General features: G+C 36.1%; 1 protein-coding gene across 1 annotated transcript; it reads left to right on the top strand.

Moving 5' to 3' along the window:
- Positions 1–476: 476 nt before the first annotated feature.
- Positions 477–14,010, top strand: LOC111510290 (probable aconitate hydratase, mitochondrial). Its single transcript, XM_074179924.1, has 9 exons — positions 477–636; positions 832–1,059; positions 3,476–3,746; positions 3,913–4,107; positions 9,460–9,747; positions 9,819–10,153; positions 10,663–10,882; positions 10,936–11,248; positions 13,306–14,010. Exons 1-9 carry the CDS (start codon positions 604–606, stop codon positions 13,787–13,789), a joined length of 2,367 nt encoding a protein of 788 aa, XP_074036025.1. The 5' UTR covers positions 477–603; the 3' UTR covers positions 13,790–14,010.
- The last annotated feature ends 3,349 nt before the right edge of the window (positions 14,011–17,359 follow it).

Raw genomic sequence — 17,359 nt, 5'->3', positions numbered from 1 at the left:
AATTTACCAGTGGTATTTAGACAAAAGTTTTTAGTGATCATGAATTACCATAAAGTAAACAAGTCATCAATCACACATATTTGAAAATGTCCATATAGGACGAAACTGCATTAACGATAGTTACAAATAAAAGTGGTAAAAAACATGGAAGTTTCTGTTTTCATCACCCAGTAACTTTTCAAAGTGAACTTTTCAGTTTGCCCTTTATCGCACTCCAGCAAATTCTCTTTTGATTTTATCTTAGTTTATTGTTCAGATTATGCATTTATTCACCCAAAAGACGGTAAGAAGTATTTTTTTATTTGGTTTATTGTATTAATATTTCATATCAAATGAAAATGTTCATGTTTTGTCAATTCCTATCGAAAATTCCTATATTGTTTCTTCTTTGCACTCAGAATAAAATACATAGAAAAATTCGACGTGGAACGCCACTGTCTTCTATTACCACTTCGGCTAAGATCGGAAATTCTAGCAGTTTGGCAACCAACTTCACTCCGCTGAGCAGTTTAAGGTTTGAAACATTCAAATTTGGAGGTTGATTCTGGAATTGTGTTTTCGTAGTTTTCATCTTTCAGTACTGCTTTTAATAGTTTTGTAACCATGGCGTACTGTATGGGAGTTTTACATCGCCAGGTAAGTTAGAAAATTTACCAAAGTTGCACACCTTAAAATTACAATTTAATTTTTTCAAAATATAATATTGGTTGAAAAGTAGAAGAATCTCAATTATATAACCAATAGTTGGAGTTAGTTTTAATTCAAGCACGTTTCTATGAAGAATTTATTGTTCATATTTGATGGAATTGATATAATAATTATTTCTTTTAGGGTGGCAAAGCAAGCAGTCTTCTCTTCTCTGAGATACAGTCGAGATGCTTTCATATTTCACCTTTAACTGCAGCTGCAGCCAAAGTTGCTATGAGCAAATTTGACAAAGACCCATTGCCATATGAGAAACTTATGAAAAATCTTGAAGTTGTGAAGAAAAGATTAGGAAGGCCTCTAACTTTATCTGAAAAAATTTTATATTCTCATATTGATCAACCCGCAACTCAGGTACAAATAGAATTTAATTGTTTAAAAAAAATATGTTGAATAACTTTTAAAAATTTGATTCAGAGGATATTTAGGTAAGCCTTGGATTCAACTTTTTTTAAATTTTATCAATTTGAATATTTTTTTGTGCAGATTGAGGAATTTGAAAAACTTTGCTAATAGGGCGCAAAATACGCTGAATCTGTTAATTTTGATCATTGATTTGTTTCAAAATTCACTTCAATATTCGCTTCATTTCATCAATAGGACTATACTATGGTTTGTCCCGGTTGTAGAAAGTTATACTGAGTCACGCCAGCCGCTGACCACCATACAGTAACCATGGTCCTTTTTTGGTGAGTTTTCACCTTCGGAAAGTGCCTGAGTCGCTCATAGGTGTCCAACCACGGTGCTGAAGGTCTCCTGTTGTCGCAGAGGATCCGATGTTCATCACACGTGACTATCCGATCCAAAAAAAGATCGTTTCGGTGGTGCAAAAGCAAAGAAAAACATACCTCGAATAGTGTGTGGGGTGCCCCTTTTTTCAGCATTTCGACTTTTTCAATACGTTTTAAACCATCAAAAACGGCATGGAAGCTGACGCCCAGTTCTTTCGCCATCCCACGCACCGTTTGTGATGGGTCAGTCTCCACCAGGATCCTCAAATACTTGTCCTGGATTACCGTGGGTCGACCATTTCGGGGCTCATCTTCGAGGCTAAAATCTCCGGAACGAAATTTCGCAAACCAACGTCGAACAGTGCGTTCATCAACACTATCATTGCTGAATGCCTGGTTAATTTTTCGGACTGTTTCGGCAGCGCTATGATTCAATTTGAATTCGTAGAGAAAAATTGTCCGAAAATCGCTTGACGTTATCATATGATGAACGGCATCAAATGAACAGCACGATACAAAGGTTCATGATGTGGTGTGTACTCCAGATCATTAAGCCTAAGGATTACGTGGGGAATGGAAAAAAATACTAGCGTGGTTCAAACAGAACTGGCTTATATTTCAATCGCCACAAAATAAATAACCAGAATAGGAATTTCTGGCAAAAACATAACAATCTGCACTGAGACAAGCCTTGAACAGACAACGTGTTACCTCAGGGCTAGTACTAGAGTGCCACCAAAATTTAGCCAAAGCCTCGGTAGATAAATAACATTATCCTGAGGTGAGTTAAAGGGCACGGTTGTAGTAAAGGTAATCGCATTGCCGACTCTTTAGCCAAGGAAGCGGCTGGGCTAAGAATTTTAGAACCCAGTGACACCTACGGCCCGATGACTTCGACAGTTGCCGAACTAGCCAAACGTCACACCCATGATCAATCCCTAAAGAGATGGAATGGAATCAAAGAATGCGGTCTTGCCGGATCACCCTGGGCGACCCTGGAAAGCTGGCGCCGAAGAAATATCTGGCGATTACCAGGAAAAATCTTCGCTTATCAGTATGATTTCTGACTGGCCACTATCAACTAAGGAAACACGTCTATAATATGGGGCTAGTGGACACACCTCTATGTTTGAACAGGAAGATGAAACTATCAGGCATATCCTATGCGAGTATCCGGAGTTATCGTCAATAAGAGAGTGTGTGTTCGGCGAGTCTTGGCCTACACCTGCCGTTATATAGGAGATGTCTCCCAGTAACCTGTCCACCTTTCTGGAAAGGACAGGATGGACGATGACCTAGGAGGACAACTCCTCGGGAAGATGTACAATGGGTCATATGTGGCCTAAGTGCTGTGGGCCTACACTTACCCTCCCTACTCTACAGATGCAGATACCACGATATAGTAAAATAAATATTTATTGAAATTTAGAGATACAAAAACACACAAAAAATTTGAAACGACCCAATATTTTTGCGAATTTGTTCCATTTTCTGGTTTTTATGGATATTCTGCTGACTTGAAATTATTTGCATAATAATTATATATTATATCAATGTGTCCAAGATGAGGAGGTCTAACATGGGAAAATCGGAAACTGGAAGAGATACAAAGTCGGGTAAATTAGGAAAGAGGTTAACTTATACCGGATGAATTTTTTTCGTGCCCATATGAAAAATTAAAATTGATGATGGTCTCTCGGAGACGAAACGTCGGATTAAAACTCTATGAAAGCCATCTAGTACAGCTTGAAATATTGTCAGAAAAGTAAAAACCTGAATTGACGAATTTCTCTTCTTTTCGAATATCTCCGAAACCAATCGGAATTTCTTAAATCATAAAACGGCATTCCAATAAGCTAATTGAACCTACTTTGTAGGTATATTTCAAGGTTTCGGTTTTCGAATGCTGGACACAGAGTATGTATGAATAAGTAAAAAAAGTTTTCGAAAGGCATGTCCTTAGAAACACTACGAACCATGTGTTGATATACGTTTCTATTTATCCATAAGTAACTTATCAATAATAATTGTTACTATAGGATATCGAGAGAGGATCATCTTATTTGAGATTACGTCCTGATCGAGTGGGTATGCCAGACGGCACGGCTCTAATGGCAATGCTACAATTCATTTCTAGTGGTCTGAAACGGGTAGCCGTACCAAGCACCATATATTGTGACCACCTAGTTGTAGCTCTGGAAGGGGCCGTGAAGGATCTTGCTAGAGCTAAAGAAGTTAACAAAGAAGTATATAACTTTTTGGAATCTGCTGGTAACAAATATGGCGTTGGATTTTGGAAACCGGGGTCAGGTATGCATTACTGTGTACTGATACGTTTTCAAGTAATTTTCCATAAGGATCCTGAGAAGTAATTTGAGGTTTTTGACTGACAAAACCTACTTACGTTTTTTGTGAACTATTAGTGTACGTGTTTTGGTCTTTTTTTATATTGAACGACGATAAACTTTCTATTCAGGTATTCTGCATCAAATTATATTGGAAAACTATGCATTCCCTGGTCTTTTGATGATCGGAACTGATTCCCACACACCAAATGGGGGAGGTCTTGGTGGGCTCTGTATTGGTGTTGGGGGTGCTGACGCTGTAGATGTAATGGCTAATATTCCCTGGGAATTGAAATGTCCCAAGGTCATTGGTGTTCGACTAACAGGTAGGTGTGTAACTAATTAAATGATAGGAAGTATTTGTACAAGTATATAAGTGTTCAAACTTGGTTTTGAAGCAAATGAAGTAGTTTGAAAAACCACCGTGGTAATAGTTAATTTTTGATGAGTAGCGGAAATAGAAGGCATTTTTGAGCTTCTCTATGTGTCCATGTTTCTCCACGGATTTTGTATTTCTTATGATTCTCGAATGATTTCAACTTGATCTGAAAAGTGAAACCAAAACCATTGGCGTATAATGAATCCAACATGAATAATTCTTCCACACACCACAACTATAACACTATTCTATATCCTCGTTTCTCCAATCAACTTGGGTGAACGTTACTGATGGTAGATATGGTGCTATATAAATATATCAAATTAAAGTCTCTGCATGGGTATCTCGTAAACGGTAAGAGACAGTGAGTAGGCTAAATTATAACAAGATCGCTGGTTTTTGAGCACTATTGAATGATACCGAAAAATCTTCGCTAGCTTAGTTATACGGGACAAACCAAAAATTTCTAAATCCTATTTTTGCTGTATATTCATTATTTGAAGGGATATTGAAAAATCTGTTCACAATTTGACAATATAACTTTCATTCTACTATCCGAATATGATTATATAATTTTTGAACTTGGTATCGTCAGACTTGGTGGTCTTGATCGATATTTTTCATACACTATCGTGAGATAAAATTTTTTTTCGTTACTCCCGAGAGTTCTGGTAGTTTGATGTTCATCAATAGAACTATTATTTTTTGTTACGGCCCTAATAATTACTCTCTTTTTTTATTCTCAGAATCTCAACCAAGTAACTGATATTTCCAGCGAAGTTTTTACACTTAAACTTTAATGTTCAACCTTTGTTTTGGCTTCCGCAATATTGTTTGAGTAGTTGCGTATTCCACAAACCAATAATAAAAATTCCCTGATTGATTCGGCCGTTACTTGATGAAGATCCATAGTAATTTAAAAAAACTACACCTCAACGATTTGATATCCACAAACTTTGTGGAAATCAAATCGTTGAGGTGTAGTTTTTGAAAAATAAAAATTCCGACAAGTGTGAAGAATAAAGGTTACTAGAGAAATGAACTAAGGTATTGGCTGGTGGATTTACTGCATACCTTTAAAAATTTCTCAGAAACTTGGTATAAGCTTCAAGATAGGAGATATAAAAATCATTTTACAGGGCGAAAACATCATCAACTCATTTTAAATTAGAGCCCAGAAACAACTTTCGTAATCCAACAAATGCTCTTCACTACCGTGGGAACTCTTTTTAGTCTTCGACAAGCAAATTTTGGGTTTCCGGTGATCCTACTTCAACGACAGTTATGTTCAACAGTGGAATACATCAAAATGAAAGGTGGTAGCAAAAGCAGACACCTAATTTTATTTCTTCGAAATTGAGAAATTTTTTTAACTATTGGTTTCTTAAAAAAGCAACTTTTGTCTGTAACTTCATAAGAGCTTTGGATTAGGAGAGATAAATTCGTACACGGCAAGAATTGAAATTGCTGCTGGTGATAAAAGTAGGAGTTTTTCTTGAACTGTCGACGTTTTACAACATAGGAGAATCTTACTGGAATTATTAGAGATCTTTGATTTTCAGGTACGTGGTGAGATGTTTGAGAATAATTATCAGACAGTCATGAAAAAATAATAATTCATTTGTCGATTAAGTTACCGAAACTCTCGAAAATATCAAAAGGAATCAAATTTTTCGATATTATCCATCGAAGAATTGCTTCAAAAAATGTAGGTCAGTGTTTATCTCCGGAACCGAAAAAACCAGTGACGATTTTTTGATATCATTCAATATTATCTACCCGAAAATAAGCAAATTTGCCACAATATAACCTACTCTCTATCTTTTATCGTTCACGAGATCCCCATGCATAGATTCGAATTTAAATATCCCTGTATTTAGTTTTTGTATGTGGGAGAAAGTATTTGTGTTGAATTGTTAATTGTTTGCTTAGGAATGAGTTTCATTTTCATTCTTCATGTTGAAATAATTATTTTCGAAAATATTTTAGAAACTTTTAGAGTTCAAAGAACCGAGAGAGAGCGATTTTTCAAGGTTGTATAGAGGAGGTATTCTGCTATCTGTTCAAATTTGTATAGTAAGCCCATTATTTGAACTCGACTTAGAATGCAGAGATAACTAATTTAGACACTATGTATTTTGCTTGTCAAGGTTCATGTAAATAATTGTTTTTGATTGGATTATAATTTTTGTCTCATTTTCTGAACGAAATATTTTAATGGAAAGAAAAACTCATTGATTTGGGCTCTGTTCAAATGTATCCCTTAAGGACAATTTAGATTTTTTCTATTGTGATACATGAATACAGTACGAATCCTATGGCATTATAAATGCTGTGTATTCAAATCTCTGGTTGCATCTTGTAGTAAAAGCTGCAGATGAAGATAGAAGGCGACTTCTCGCTTGGTGCTCGATGTTGAAGCTTGGTTTTACAGCTAACGCCTCAAGGACCTTTGTTAATCTTGGATAAATAAGGATTGAGTCAATCCTGTAGATAATATCATTATTAGGGAAAGTGTACAGCTTACCAATTTCATTATTAAAATATATGAACGCAGTACTGGGCTATTCGAGAAATGTTTTGATTGATTTTTTGAAACTGTCAGGTATACTTGAAATGAAGATTCATAACGACTTCAAACTCGATCAAGCAATACGAGGTTGCAGAATCAGTTAAGGACTATCAAGATGAATTTGTATCTCACCAGTGATATACAGTGTCACCATTAAAGTGCGCACCATATGGGAAACTTTTTTTTTCGAAATGTTTCAATGAAGTTTAACTTCGGCACTTGTTTGTGCTTTAAATCAACTTAAAAAGATGCGGCCAACTGCGACTCACTGACGTTCGGTGTTTGTCAAATTAAACTTTTTTTTTGAAAAAAATTGAAAAAGTGCATTTCTAGATCGAATTTAACAAAAAGTTACTTGAAAATGTTGTGTCTACGGCAATTTTATATTCATATGCCAAATTTTATGCAACTAGGATAAAGTAAACGTTTTGCTTATTTTTGACAGATATCCCCTTTATTTTAAAAAACAAGTAAAAGAGTTCCTCCAACAAATGTTCAGAGGCAAAGTTATTGGACGTAACTGGGAACATTATTGGCCACCTAGATCACCCGACTTGACGCCTTTAGACTTTTTCTTGTGAGGTTACCTGAAACAAAAAGTGTACCGAAGTAGACCATTTACTAACATACAACATCTGGAAAATACCATTCGCGAGTGCTGTGCAAATATAAATCCCCGATTTATTGAAAATGCAGTTACAGATGTCAGTAGAAGGACCATAATTTGTATTGAACGTGGAGGACGACATACTGAAATGTAGGCTATAAGTGTTTGACAACCTCATTTAGATCAATAAGTAATTTTTTGTACCCATTTGTATTTTCTATAATATTATTGTTGTTTAAAATTTATAATAATAATAATAGTTCTATCGAAATTATTTGAATTTTTTTAAGTTGCCTCTGCTTTTTCGAAATCAAAGGTTTGTTTAAGAATATAGCCAAATGATTGAAACTTTGCACCAGTCATGTTAAAATTTTTATAGCAAATTTTTAATTTCTGTCTAAAAATGTCCGTATAGATAAAAATATATCAAAAAAGTTAAACTCCATGATGAGTTTGTTATGCACACATGAATTGATGACAATTAACCGAACTTGTTTTTTTAAATAAAGGGTATATCGGTCAAAAATAAGCAAAACGTTAACTTTATCCTAGTTGCATAAAATTTGGCACATGGATATAAAATTGCCGTAGACACAACTTTTTCAAGTAACTTTTTGTTAAATTCGATCTAGAAATGCACTTTTTCAATTTTTTTCAAAAAGAAAGTAGAATTTGACAAACACTGAACGTCAGTGGGTCGCAGTTGGCCGCATCATTTTAAGTTAAATTCAAAGCACAAACAAGTGCCGAAGTTAAACTTCATTGAAACTTTTCGAAAAAGAAGTTTCCCATATGGTGTGCACTTTAATGGTGACACTGTATAACTTCTGTCACTTTAGATGCAAACTTATATAGTCATTTCAATCAAAGAAATAATATATTTTTGAAAACGGAATGGAAATTTACATTTTTTCGCAAACAATAGTCTGCAATTCATATTACCAATTCATAATTTCATAGTATTACCATTAAAATTCCGTTAACAATCCATATTTACGGTACTAGAAGTGAAAAATATTAAACGAAGGCATCTATTAATGACGTCGTTGAAATGCATATCTGGGAATCTTGAAACCGTGTTAACTATCCTAGTTTCCAAGACATATTTAATAGAGGTGATTCATTCAAATCATGTTGGTCATGTAATAAATGTTCGAATTTTAGAGATTTTTTATTTTCAATCATTCTAAGCTTGAGTTTCAAACCATAATAAATCGATACTGTTCATTGAGAGGACATCTGAACAAAATAGAGATGTACAACGAAGTAGTATTAAAGAAACAGGACATTCGTGAATGTTTCTCTTGCGAAAGATGGTTTGTGAATGTGGAGGTGCTCTTCACATTCAAAAAACTGATCCTATGCTCTTTTATTATTTCAGATTAGGTTATGACCGTTTGACCAATACAACACAAAGTTTTAGGCAAGAACCATATGTTAACTCATCTACTTCTGATCTTCTCGATACCGATGTTTAATCTTTATTGTTTTCGATACATTTGCGTAAAATGTTATTTTTCCTGTAATCCCAAGTCTTTCTTTTTAAACAAACGAGCGTTGTTATTGATGGATTCACCAAAGTAAATCAATGCCCCATGACGCTAACAATCGTTTCTAAAAGTTGATAGACCTGGTGCATGGCTTGTTTTAGCGATTTTTTTGAAAGAATGTAGTCGATAATATTTACCTTGTAACAGTTGTTTTCCGAATTTTTAAATCTATTGTTTTCCAAACATGCCAAAGATTGAACTCATACTCTTCTGTTATAGAATGGTTTGCAAATCTGGAATTGGTCTTAACATTTAAAAAACTACTTATATGCTATCAATATCAAGTTTTGGGCAAGAACTGCAAGTCAATTTATATACTCTTCATCTATCTCTTTATTGTTTCTGATTGAGTTGCTTGAATCATTATTTGTTCTGTTAACCACGTCCAAATTTTTCTTTTTCAAAAAACGAGCGATATTATTGGTGGATTCACCAAAGCATGTTAAAGTCCTATGAAGCTCACTATGGTTTCTTGAAGTTGCAAATTCTAAAACAGCCTGTATCTTAGAATAGCAGACAGATCAATTTGGAGAAATTATTCATGGAGTACATTTTTATCTTTCATTTCAGGAAAACTATCCGGCTGGACATCACCAAAAGACATCATTCTCAAAGTAGCAGACATATTGACCGTGAAAGGAGGCACTGGTTCTATAATAGAATACTATGGACCAGGTTGCGACTCTGTGTCGTGCACGGGTATGGCAACCATTTGTAACATGGGCGCTGAAGTTGGGGCAACTACTTCAGTATTTCCATACAACAGTCGTATGTCTGACTATTTGAAAGCCACCAGACGAGCCGAAATTGCAAACGAAGCCAACAAGTACAAGACTGTACTTCTTAGTCCAGATGAAGGTAGTGTTCCTTTGGATTCGATGCTCTTAGACAAATTCATACAGATTATTTCGTGTTTATCGTAATTGCAGGTGCGAAGTACGATCAAATCATTGAAATCAACTTGGACACTCTAGAACCCCGTGTGAATGGTCCATTTACCCCTGATTTGGCCAACCCGATCAGCAAATTGGGTGAAAATGCCAAAAAGAACGATTGGCCTGTTGATATAAAAGTAGGTCTTATTGGGTCATGCACCAACAGTTCTTATCAGGATATGGGACGATGTGCTAGCATCGCCAAACAAGCAATGGAGCACGGTGTTAAATCAAAGATTCCTTTCAATGTCACACCTGGATCGGAACAGATTCGCGCCACAATTGAAAGAGACGGTATTTCTCAAACTCTGACTGAATTTGGAGCAACGGTGAGTGAACAATAATACTCACTTGAAATTTTTTCAGGTCCAGCTAGTGGCTTTAAGATATACACTTAATGCTTATCAATACTGGATGCGGTAAAACACATACATTTATATAATATCACTTGCTCCAATATTTTCTTCAGTCAAAAAAGACATGGTTATCTTTTCACTGGTGAAAATGTTGCAAAAACATTGATGTCGTTTTCTCAAAGTTTTTGATAATGAACAATGATATACTTGGTATTTCGTTTGAACTTTCGAAACTTTAAAAGTTTCTGCTTCAATGAAAATGAAAATGGACCAGGAAAAAAGCTCAAATACCCATCTATATCATTACCAGAATCATCATTCAGCGTTGATTATGAAAACAATTCCACACTAACGAATATTTATTTGATGAATTATTGTCTCATGTCATTCAATTTGCTCACGCTGGAAATTTCTACAATTTCGTTACCCTTCGTTTTTTTTCATTACTCTGTCCTTACTCAGTTTTTCATTTGTTTTGCTAGGTATTAGCCAACGCTTGCGGGCCTTGCCTTGGTCAATGGGACAGAAGAGACGTTAAGAAAGGAGAGAAAAACACCATCGTTACATCATATAATCGTAACTTCTCTGGACGTAATGATGCAAATCCGGCCACTCATAGCTTCGTAACCTCGCCAGAACTCGTAACAGCACTAAGTATTGCGGGAAGACTGGACTTCAATCCTCTAACGGACGAAATCGAAGGTAGGTTTCCACTAAACAATTTCAACAAAAGTTGAATGTATGATTTTTCACAGGAGCGGACGGTAAGAAGTTCAAGCTGAATCCTCCGTTCGGAGATGAACTTCCCAGCAAAGGGTTTGACCCTGGCCAGGACACATACATTGCACCTGTTGAAGATGGTTCTGAATTGAGTGTTGATGTAGACCCAAAATCACAACGTCTCCAATTATTGAAACCTTTTGACAAGTGGGACGGAAAAGATATGGAAGATATGACTATTCTCATCAAAGTGAAAGGAAAATGTACTACAGATCACATTTCTGCTGCCGGACCGTGGCTGAAGTATCGTGGTCATCTGGATAACATTTCGAATAATCTGTTTATAGGGTAAAATATTTCTACATCTGATTTCATATTTTAAAAATTGTGATTTGGTTATAACACAGTTTATTTGATAACTCAGAAGACAAATTAACACATCTTTATTCAACGGCACTTCTAAACTAGTTCTCCTTTTCCTATAGCTTCTCGCTTGTCTTATCTCAGAAATAGTCCAAACTAGTCTGCCCTTGTAACGAATAATCCGATATATCCAAGAAGCTCGTTTGACTCTCAGCACATGTTGTGTGACGTCACAGTGCTTTGAACACCTTTGTTCCAATGGTAGTTTGACTGCTCACTTTGTTCACTCCAGTCAATACATTCAACCTGTTTCAAAAACGCTGAAAAGTTTCAAAGCAGTGCTTTGAAGTCTGCTTAGTAAATGAAAAGTGTGGTTGAACTTGTCTTTTGCATCAACTCATTGATGTATAATAGAAACATGTTTAGAGACAATATTGATTCCTCTGGAACACCAGCGTTGCTGATAAAGGTTCCGAAAGAGAACCATCGATGGTCATGAAACAGTTTTTGAGGGAGCTGAAAAGCCACGAACAAAGACGAAATGACAGGTTATGTCCAAAGTGAGTAGGTCTATTCGACCCTCCACCGCAATCCACAAGGGTTTTTTGTGGCTCACACCTATTCACACTCGACCAAATAAATCCAACTTCTTAATGAAGCCGATTAGATTGAATGGTGAGTGGTATTTCAGGTATTAAGGTGCAAGATTCCCACCTTGATACACGCGGCAACCTTCCCATATAAACGTGCAGGGCTTTTTCGCCTCTGCTTTTAGTGAATCACTACTTGAGCGCAAACGTTTGCTAACCTGCCACCTGAGACAGATTCTGCGCACGCCGCTCAAGAATTTGGTGCAAGGCGGTTTCATAAGGTACCCCGCTCTCGAGGAGACGACCCAGTAGTTTCCTGGCTGTACCACCAAACCTTTTTTTTAGGTTCAGTTATTGGATCAGGAGTTGGAGAGTTGAAAATTTTTAAGTTTACTCTGTCCATAAAAGTTCCACGAGTAGCTAGGGAAAGAAGGTCAATCACGGCAGAGACCCGCATTACCGTGACAAGGCGATGCTACGACGAGAGGGCGCCCGGTATCTCGAAGGTTCCTTAGAGGATCAGTGTCATTCATCCTCTTGGCACGGATACACACACCTCAGGATTAAGTCATCGATGGGATGCCATTCAGTAAGGAAATAACAAGTGATTCTGTCATTCCCGTATACAGCGGGGCTACGTGGAAGCAGGCATCCGATAGTCCGTTTGCTCAACCCCCACATCCCAAGCCAATGCACTCGTCAAAAACAGCATGCACAGTGGTTCAAACAGTGAAAGATGAACAAGGACAACCAATCCACCGATGACGAAATGACAGACCATAACATCGTAGTTCAATTAGTGAACTGTTAGGCCAGACACGGTCGAAGGCCTTGGAAGGCAACCACCCGAGATACTCCGTGTTCATTGATTCCGGAAACCATATTGATGATCGCTTAAGATGTTAAAGTATTCCAAAAGTTTAAGAATGTGTTGACTAACAGCTTTCCCCATAATTTTCGATATAAGTAATAGTAATGCAATAGTTCTTAGGCTTTTTACGGTATAGTTTGAAGTCTAGTGGTTTACCAAGAAGCCTACAAAACTTCTTTCCTACTTTCAAGAACAGTGTCAGGTTTATCAGTAACAGAAGCTTTGTTATTGTTGCTGATAAGACGCTGTTGAAAAGTAAAATCTGAAATCATGAATTGTACAAAATGAAAAATTGTTGTTGTTTTCCACTGAAAGTCAACCATAGAATGTAAATTGTCCAGCAAGCGAATTTTCTTTTTATATCGCTGTTGAAGCTAATTGAACCATATGCTTGTGTTAGTGGTGGAGTTGTAGATTTGATGAAGTATTGACGACCAATGGCTTCAGCCACTGACTAGAAAGATCTATAACTGTTGGAAATGGCAAGAAGTTTGTTTATAATTATCTTATTGTGTAGTTATTTACTTTCGTTCATTGGTGATTACATTTCAATTATTCAAATGAGTTTTCAATCTTTTCAGTGCCACAAATGCTGAAAATAACGAACTAAACAATGTGAAGAACCAACTCACGGGTGAATGGGGAGCAGTACCTGACGTAGCTCGTTACTACAAAGCTAAAGGAGTTCAGTGGGTTGCCATTGGTGATGAAAACTACGGCGAAGGCAGTTCTCGCGAACATGCCGCCCTTGAACCCAGACATTTAGGAGCTCGTGCAATCATCGTGAAATCTTTTGCCCGCATCCATGAAACTAACCTGAAAAAACAAGGACTTTTACCTCTCACTTTCGCCAACGCTAGTGACTATGATAAAATCCAACCCTCAGATAAGATTTCATTAAAGAAACTGAATACTCTTGCCCCGGGAAAACCAGTTGAATGCGAAATCAAACATGCCGACGGTAAAGTTGAAAAAATTCTGCTCAATCACTCATTGAGCGATCTTCAAATAGATTGGTTCAAAGCCGGAAGTGCACTTAATCGCATGAAAGAATTATTTCACTGATGTAGACAGATTACTTAAATGATTTCTAGGTATTTAAAATTCAATCATATTCACTTCTCATAATTAGATTCGGTTTGTCGTATTTTGTTTAGAGTATTCTTTTATAAATTTTGTTCATACATATTCAGTCCTAACGAATTTCCAGACGAAACAGTTGTTTTTGTTATTCTGATTTTTTGTTTATCTGTTGCAGATTGTTATTAATATATTATTTTTTATTATATTTTTTTATATTCGGTCACCAATCCAAAAACCGTTAACTTTTAGTAAACTGATAAATATATCGTTTATTGCCCAACAGAATTTACACATTTACAGGACATGAAGTAAAAGATTCGTAGAGTAAATTAATGAAATGAACGCTATAGCTTTATATTATACTGTAGACGACCCCTCCCGATATAGAAGGCTCCGACACTTTGTCGAATGAGGCCCTCATTTCCCCGTTAACGGATAAACAATTTCTTCATCCAATCACCCCAGCCAGGTAGGGGTATACCGTGAAGGGCGGTACTGATGTCTGAGGACATTCATGCCGCCATCCCATGATCAGTTATGACCCATTTGTCCTTCTGACAGACGACAGTTGTAAGGGTAAGACAGCCAGGCTCCATCTTGTTTGAGATCAAGATGATTCACTAGTGTTCGTTCGGTATACTCATTCTCCGTCTGAAATGATTCTCCCGGTACTGACGAGGATCTAATACTCTGAAAAAAACCGGTTTATCAGTGGTCGTCCCGACCAAATTAAATTAATTTCTGTTTTTCATATAAAGAAACTTACTTGCGGCGAATCTTCCAAATGGAATACGTTGCACAGGTGCCTGATGGGCTTACTTCAGCGTTATGCGCGGCATTAGCTGGGTTAGTTGTTGTTTTTCCGTCGGGTATCTGCCACACGTACCTACATACAGAATAGTAGGTTCACATGAAAGACAAGGGTAAGGTTTTTTCACCCAAACTTGAGCATACTTCACTTCATATACACAGCAAGTGCCAAACGTGATGGCGAACCCGCTTCCATACGCACAAACTCATTTTCAATGAAAGACATGTAAATGCTCTGTACAGAGGCGTATCGTTACTTGTCCTCTAATGCTGTTGGCGTTTGGCATTGTCTGAACAATATGTGTTGTTTCTGAAAAAATGACATCGCCTAACAAGAAACCATTCTTCAAGAGTCATCAGGCACGTGAAATAATTTTTAATGGGTTCAATTATTTTCAAAGTGTTAAATGTGAGTCGGATACGTTACCAAATGTGAAAAATAAAACATCTCTCGCTACAGGTAACATTAATTAAATTCAAAAAATAACTATTTGAACATAAATCTTTATTTTGTATTAGGTATTTCAATAAGAACTATTGAAAGAGTGGTTAATGAAGGGAAGCGATTGAATTCTACAAATAACGAAGAAGTAAAACTTTTCACTCCAAGAAAGAGTATGAGTATTCCAATATGAGACGGATTATTTACGACTTTTATAAGACAGAAGGGTGTTGTATTACGGTAAAAAAGTTCCAACACAAAATCGATGACGTTTTGGAAATTGTGGATTACGAAACATCCTTTCGTAGAATTTTTAAGAAGATAGGTTTCAAGAAGAAATGAAAATAATAGAAACATTTTAAGAGGACGTGGATATTAGAGCATTGAGGATCAAGTAGCCAACAGCGACCAACTGTGTTTCTTGATGAAACATACCTTGAATAGAGGACATACATCTTCCAAGATTTGGACGGATGAATCAACCAAAATGTTATTTAAAAATATTGCGAAGGGAACAAGACTCATTATTGTCCATGTATGAGATGACATGGGCTTTATACCTAATTGTCGGCTTATATTTAAATAAGGCACAACATCAGGGGATTATCATTCAGAAATAAATTTTGAAAATTATGGTAGAAAAGTCAATTCCAAATATTCCTTAGTCGTGACTGATAATGCTCCATACTATAATATTCAAATTGATCCAGCCACCAGTACAAGCACAGGTTCCGAATTCTTTGAAATTATTTGGAAAAACTTGATGACTGCAATGTTGACTATCATAAGAACATGGAAGCTAATATTTTTGAAGAATGGTTTGAAAACACATTGATCCCAAATTTGACTGCGAATAATATAGCCAACGCTTCCTATCAGTCGCGAGAGCTCATCAAAGTACCGAATAAAAATTCGAGGAAAGATGAAATACAAAACTTTTTAATGGATAACAATTTGTATTTTGAAGATAACTATACCAAAAACCAACTACTTGAAGTTTTACAGACAAAAACATTTGAAAAACTGTATGTCTTTGAGAGTATTGCTGAAAAGTATGTACACACCATAAGACTTTTCCCCTATTTTGGTGTTTTCAATCCCATCGAGTTGATTTGGGGAAAATTGAAACAAAGCATCAGGCTTAAAAATAATTTAACAAAATTTGATAAGAACGTAATAGGGTCACCAGTCCAGTAAATGAACGAATAACGATAGTTGTCACTTTCTACAACCAAAACTTATTTTTCCCGTTATATTTATTTTTGTAATAAGTTTTATGATAACTTTACTGTGTTTATAATCGAATTATATCATAAAAATGTGCAATTTGTTATAATTTTTTGTATTTAAATCCTTTGAAGATCAAAAAGTACCAAAAACCCAGTGAATGAACACCATAGTTTAATAATTGAATAACAAACGTTTTATTTATTCAAACACAATCATTATTATATTCAATGCAACGTTATTCGATTTTATAACATAATTTCAAATCAATAATAAGTTCAAAAACATAATATTTAGTGAAAATATCAAATTCAGTTGATGCTGTCAACATAGAAAATCCCACGTGTATTATAGAGCAGAAATGTTTTTCTTAATTTCGTTTTTTTGTACCAGATTTGGTCGATTGGTTTGAGCCATTTTCATCTTTCTCTAATAGTTGATTCCATTACACTGATTTCGTACTGATTATCATGATAATTCTTTATCAATCCAGGGTATTGTCTCAATTCATATTCAACTACCACATAATCCCCTAAAATATCAGCTGAGGATTCAGGTATGTTGTCTTGTTCTATATTCTCAACCCGCTGTTCTCCTTTATTTTTTCAAACTTCCTGCCATGTTTCGATTTCTGGTGCTCTTCACAGTATTTTTCAATTTGGACTTTCTTGTCTTCTTCCATAGTCTGTTGCTCTTCGCTGTTTTCGTCTTTTTTCGCTTTCTTGTCTTGTTTCGATTTATCAGTCTGCTGCTCTTTGCTGTATTTTTCCTTTTCAATATTTGTGTTTCCTTTCATAGTCTCCTGCTCTTCGCCGTTTTCTACTTTTCGGCTTTCTCGTCTTCATTTGATTTCTCAGCTGCTGCTTTTCATCGTATTTTTCTTTTTCGTGTTTCCTGTCCTCTCTCATTGCCTTCTGCCCTGCGCTGCTTCCTTCTTTTTCGGCTTATTCTCTTGTTTCTTTTTCTTAATCAGCTGATCTTTCAGAATTCTGGCGGTGCTACTATCCCTGCTGCATGCTGAATAATTGCATAGATCGGTAATTGATTCTGTCTCAGAATGAACCTCCCCCAAC

This window comes from Leptinotarsa decemlineata, unplaced genomic scaffold, assembly GCF_025532065.1.
Source record: "Leptinotarsa decemlineata unplaced genomic scaffold, Ldec_3_MD MMD2_tig00026282_RagTag_RagTag, whole genome shotgun sequence".
NCBI lineage: Eukaryota > Metazoa > Arthropoda > Insecta > Coleoptera > Chrysomelidae > Leptinotarsa > Leptinotarsa decemlineata.
Note: the sequence above shows the minus strand (reverse complement) of the source record. Positions and strands in the feature narration are given on the sequence as shown.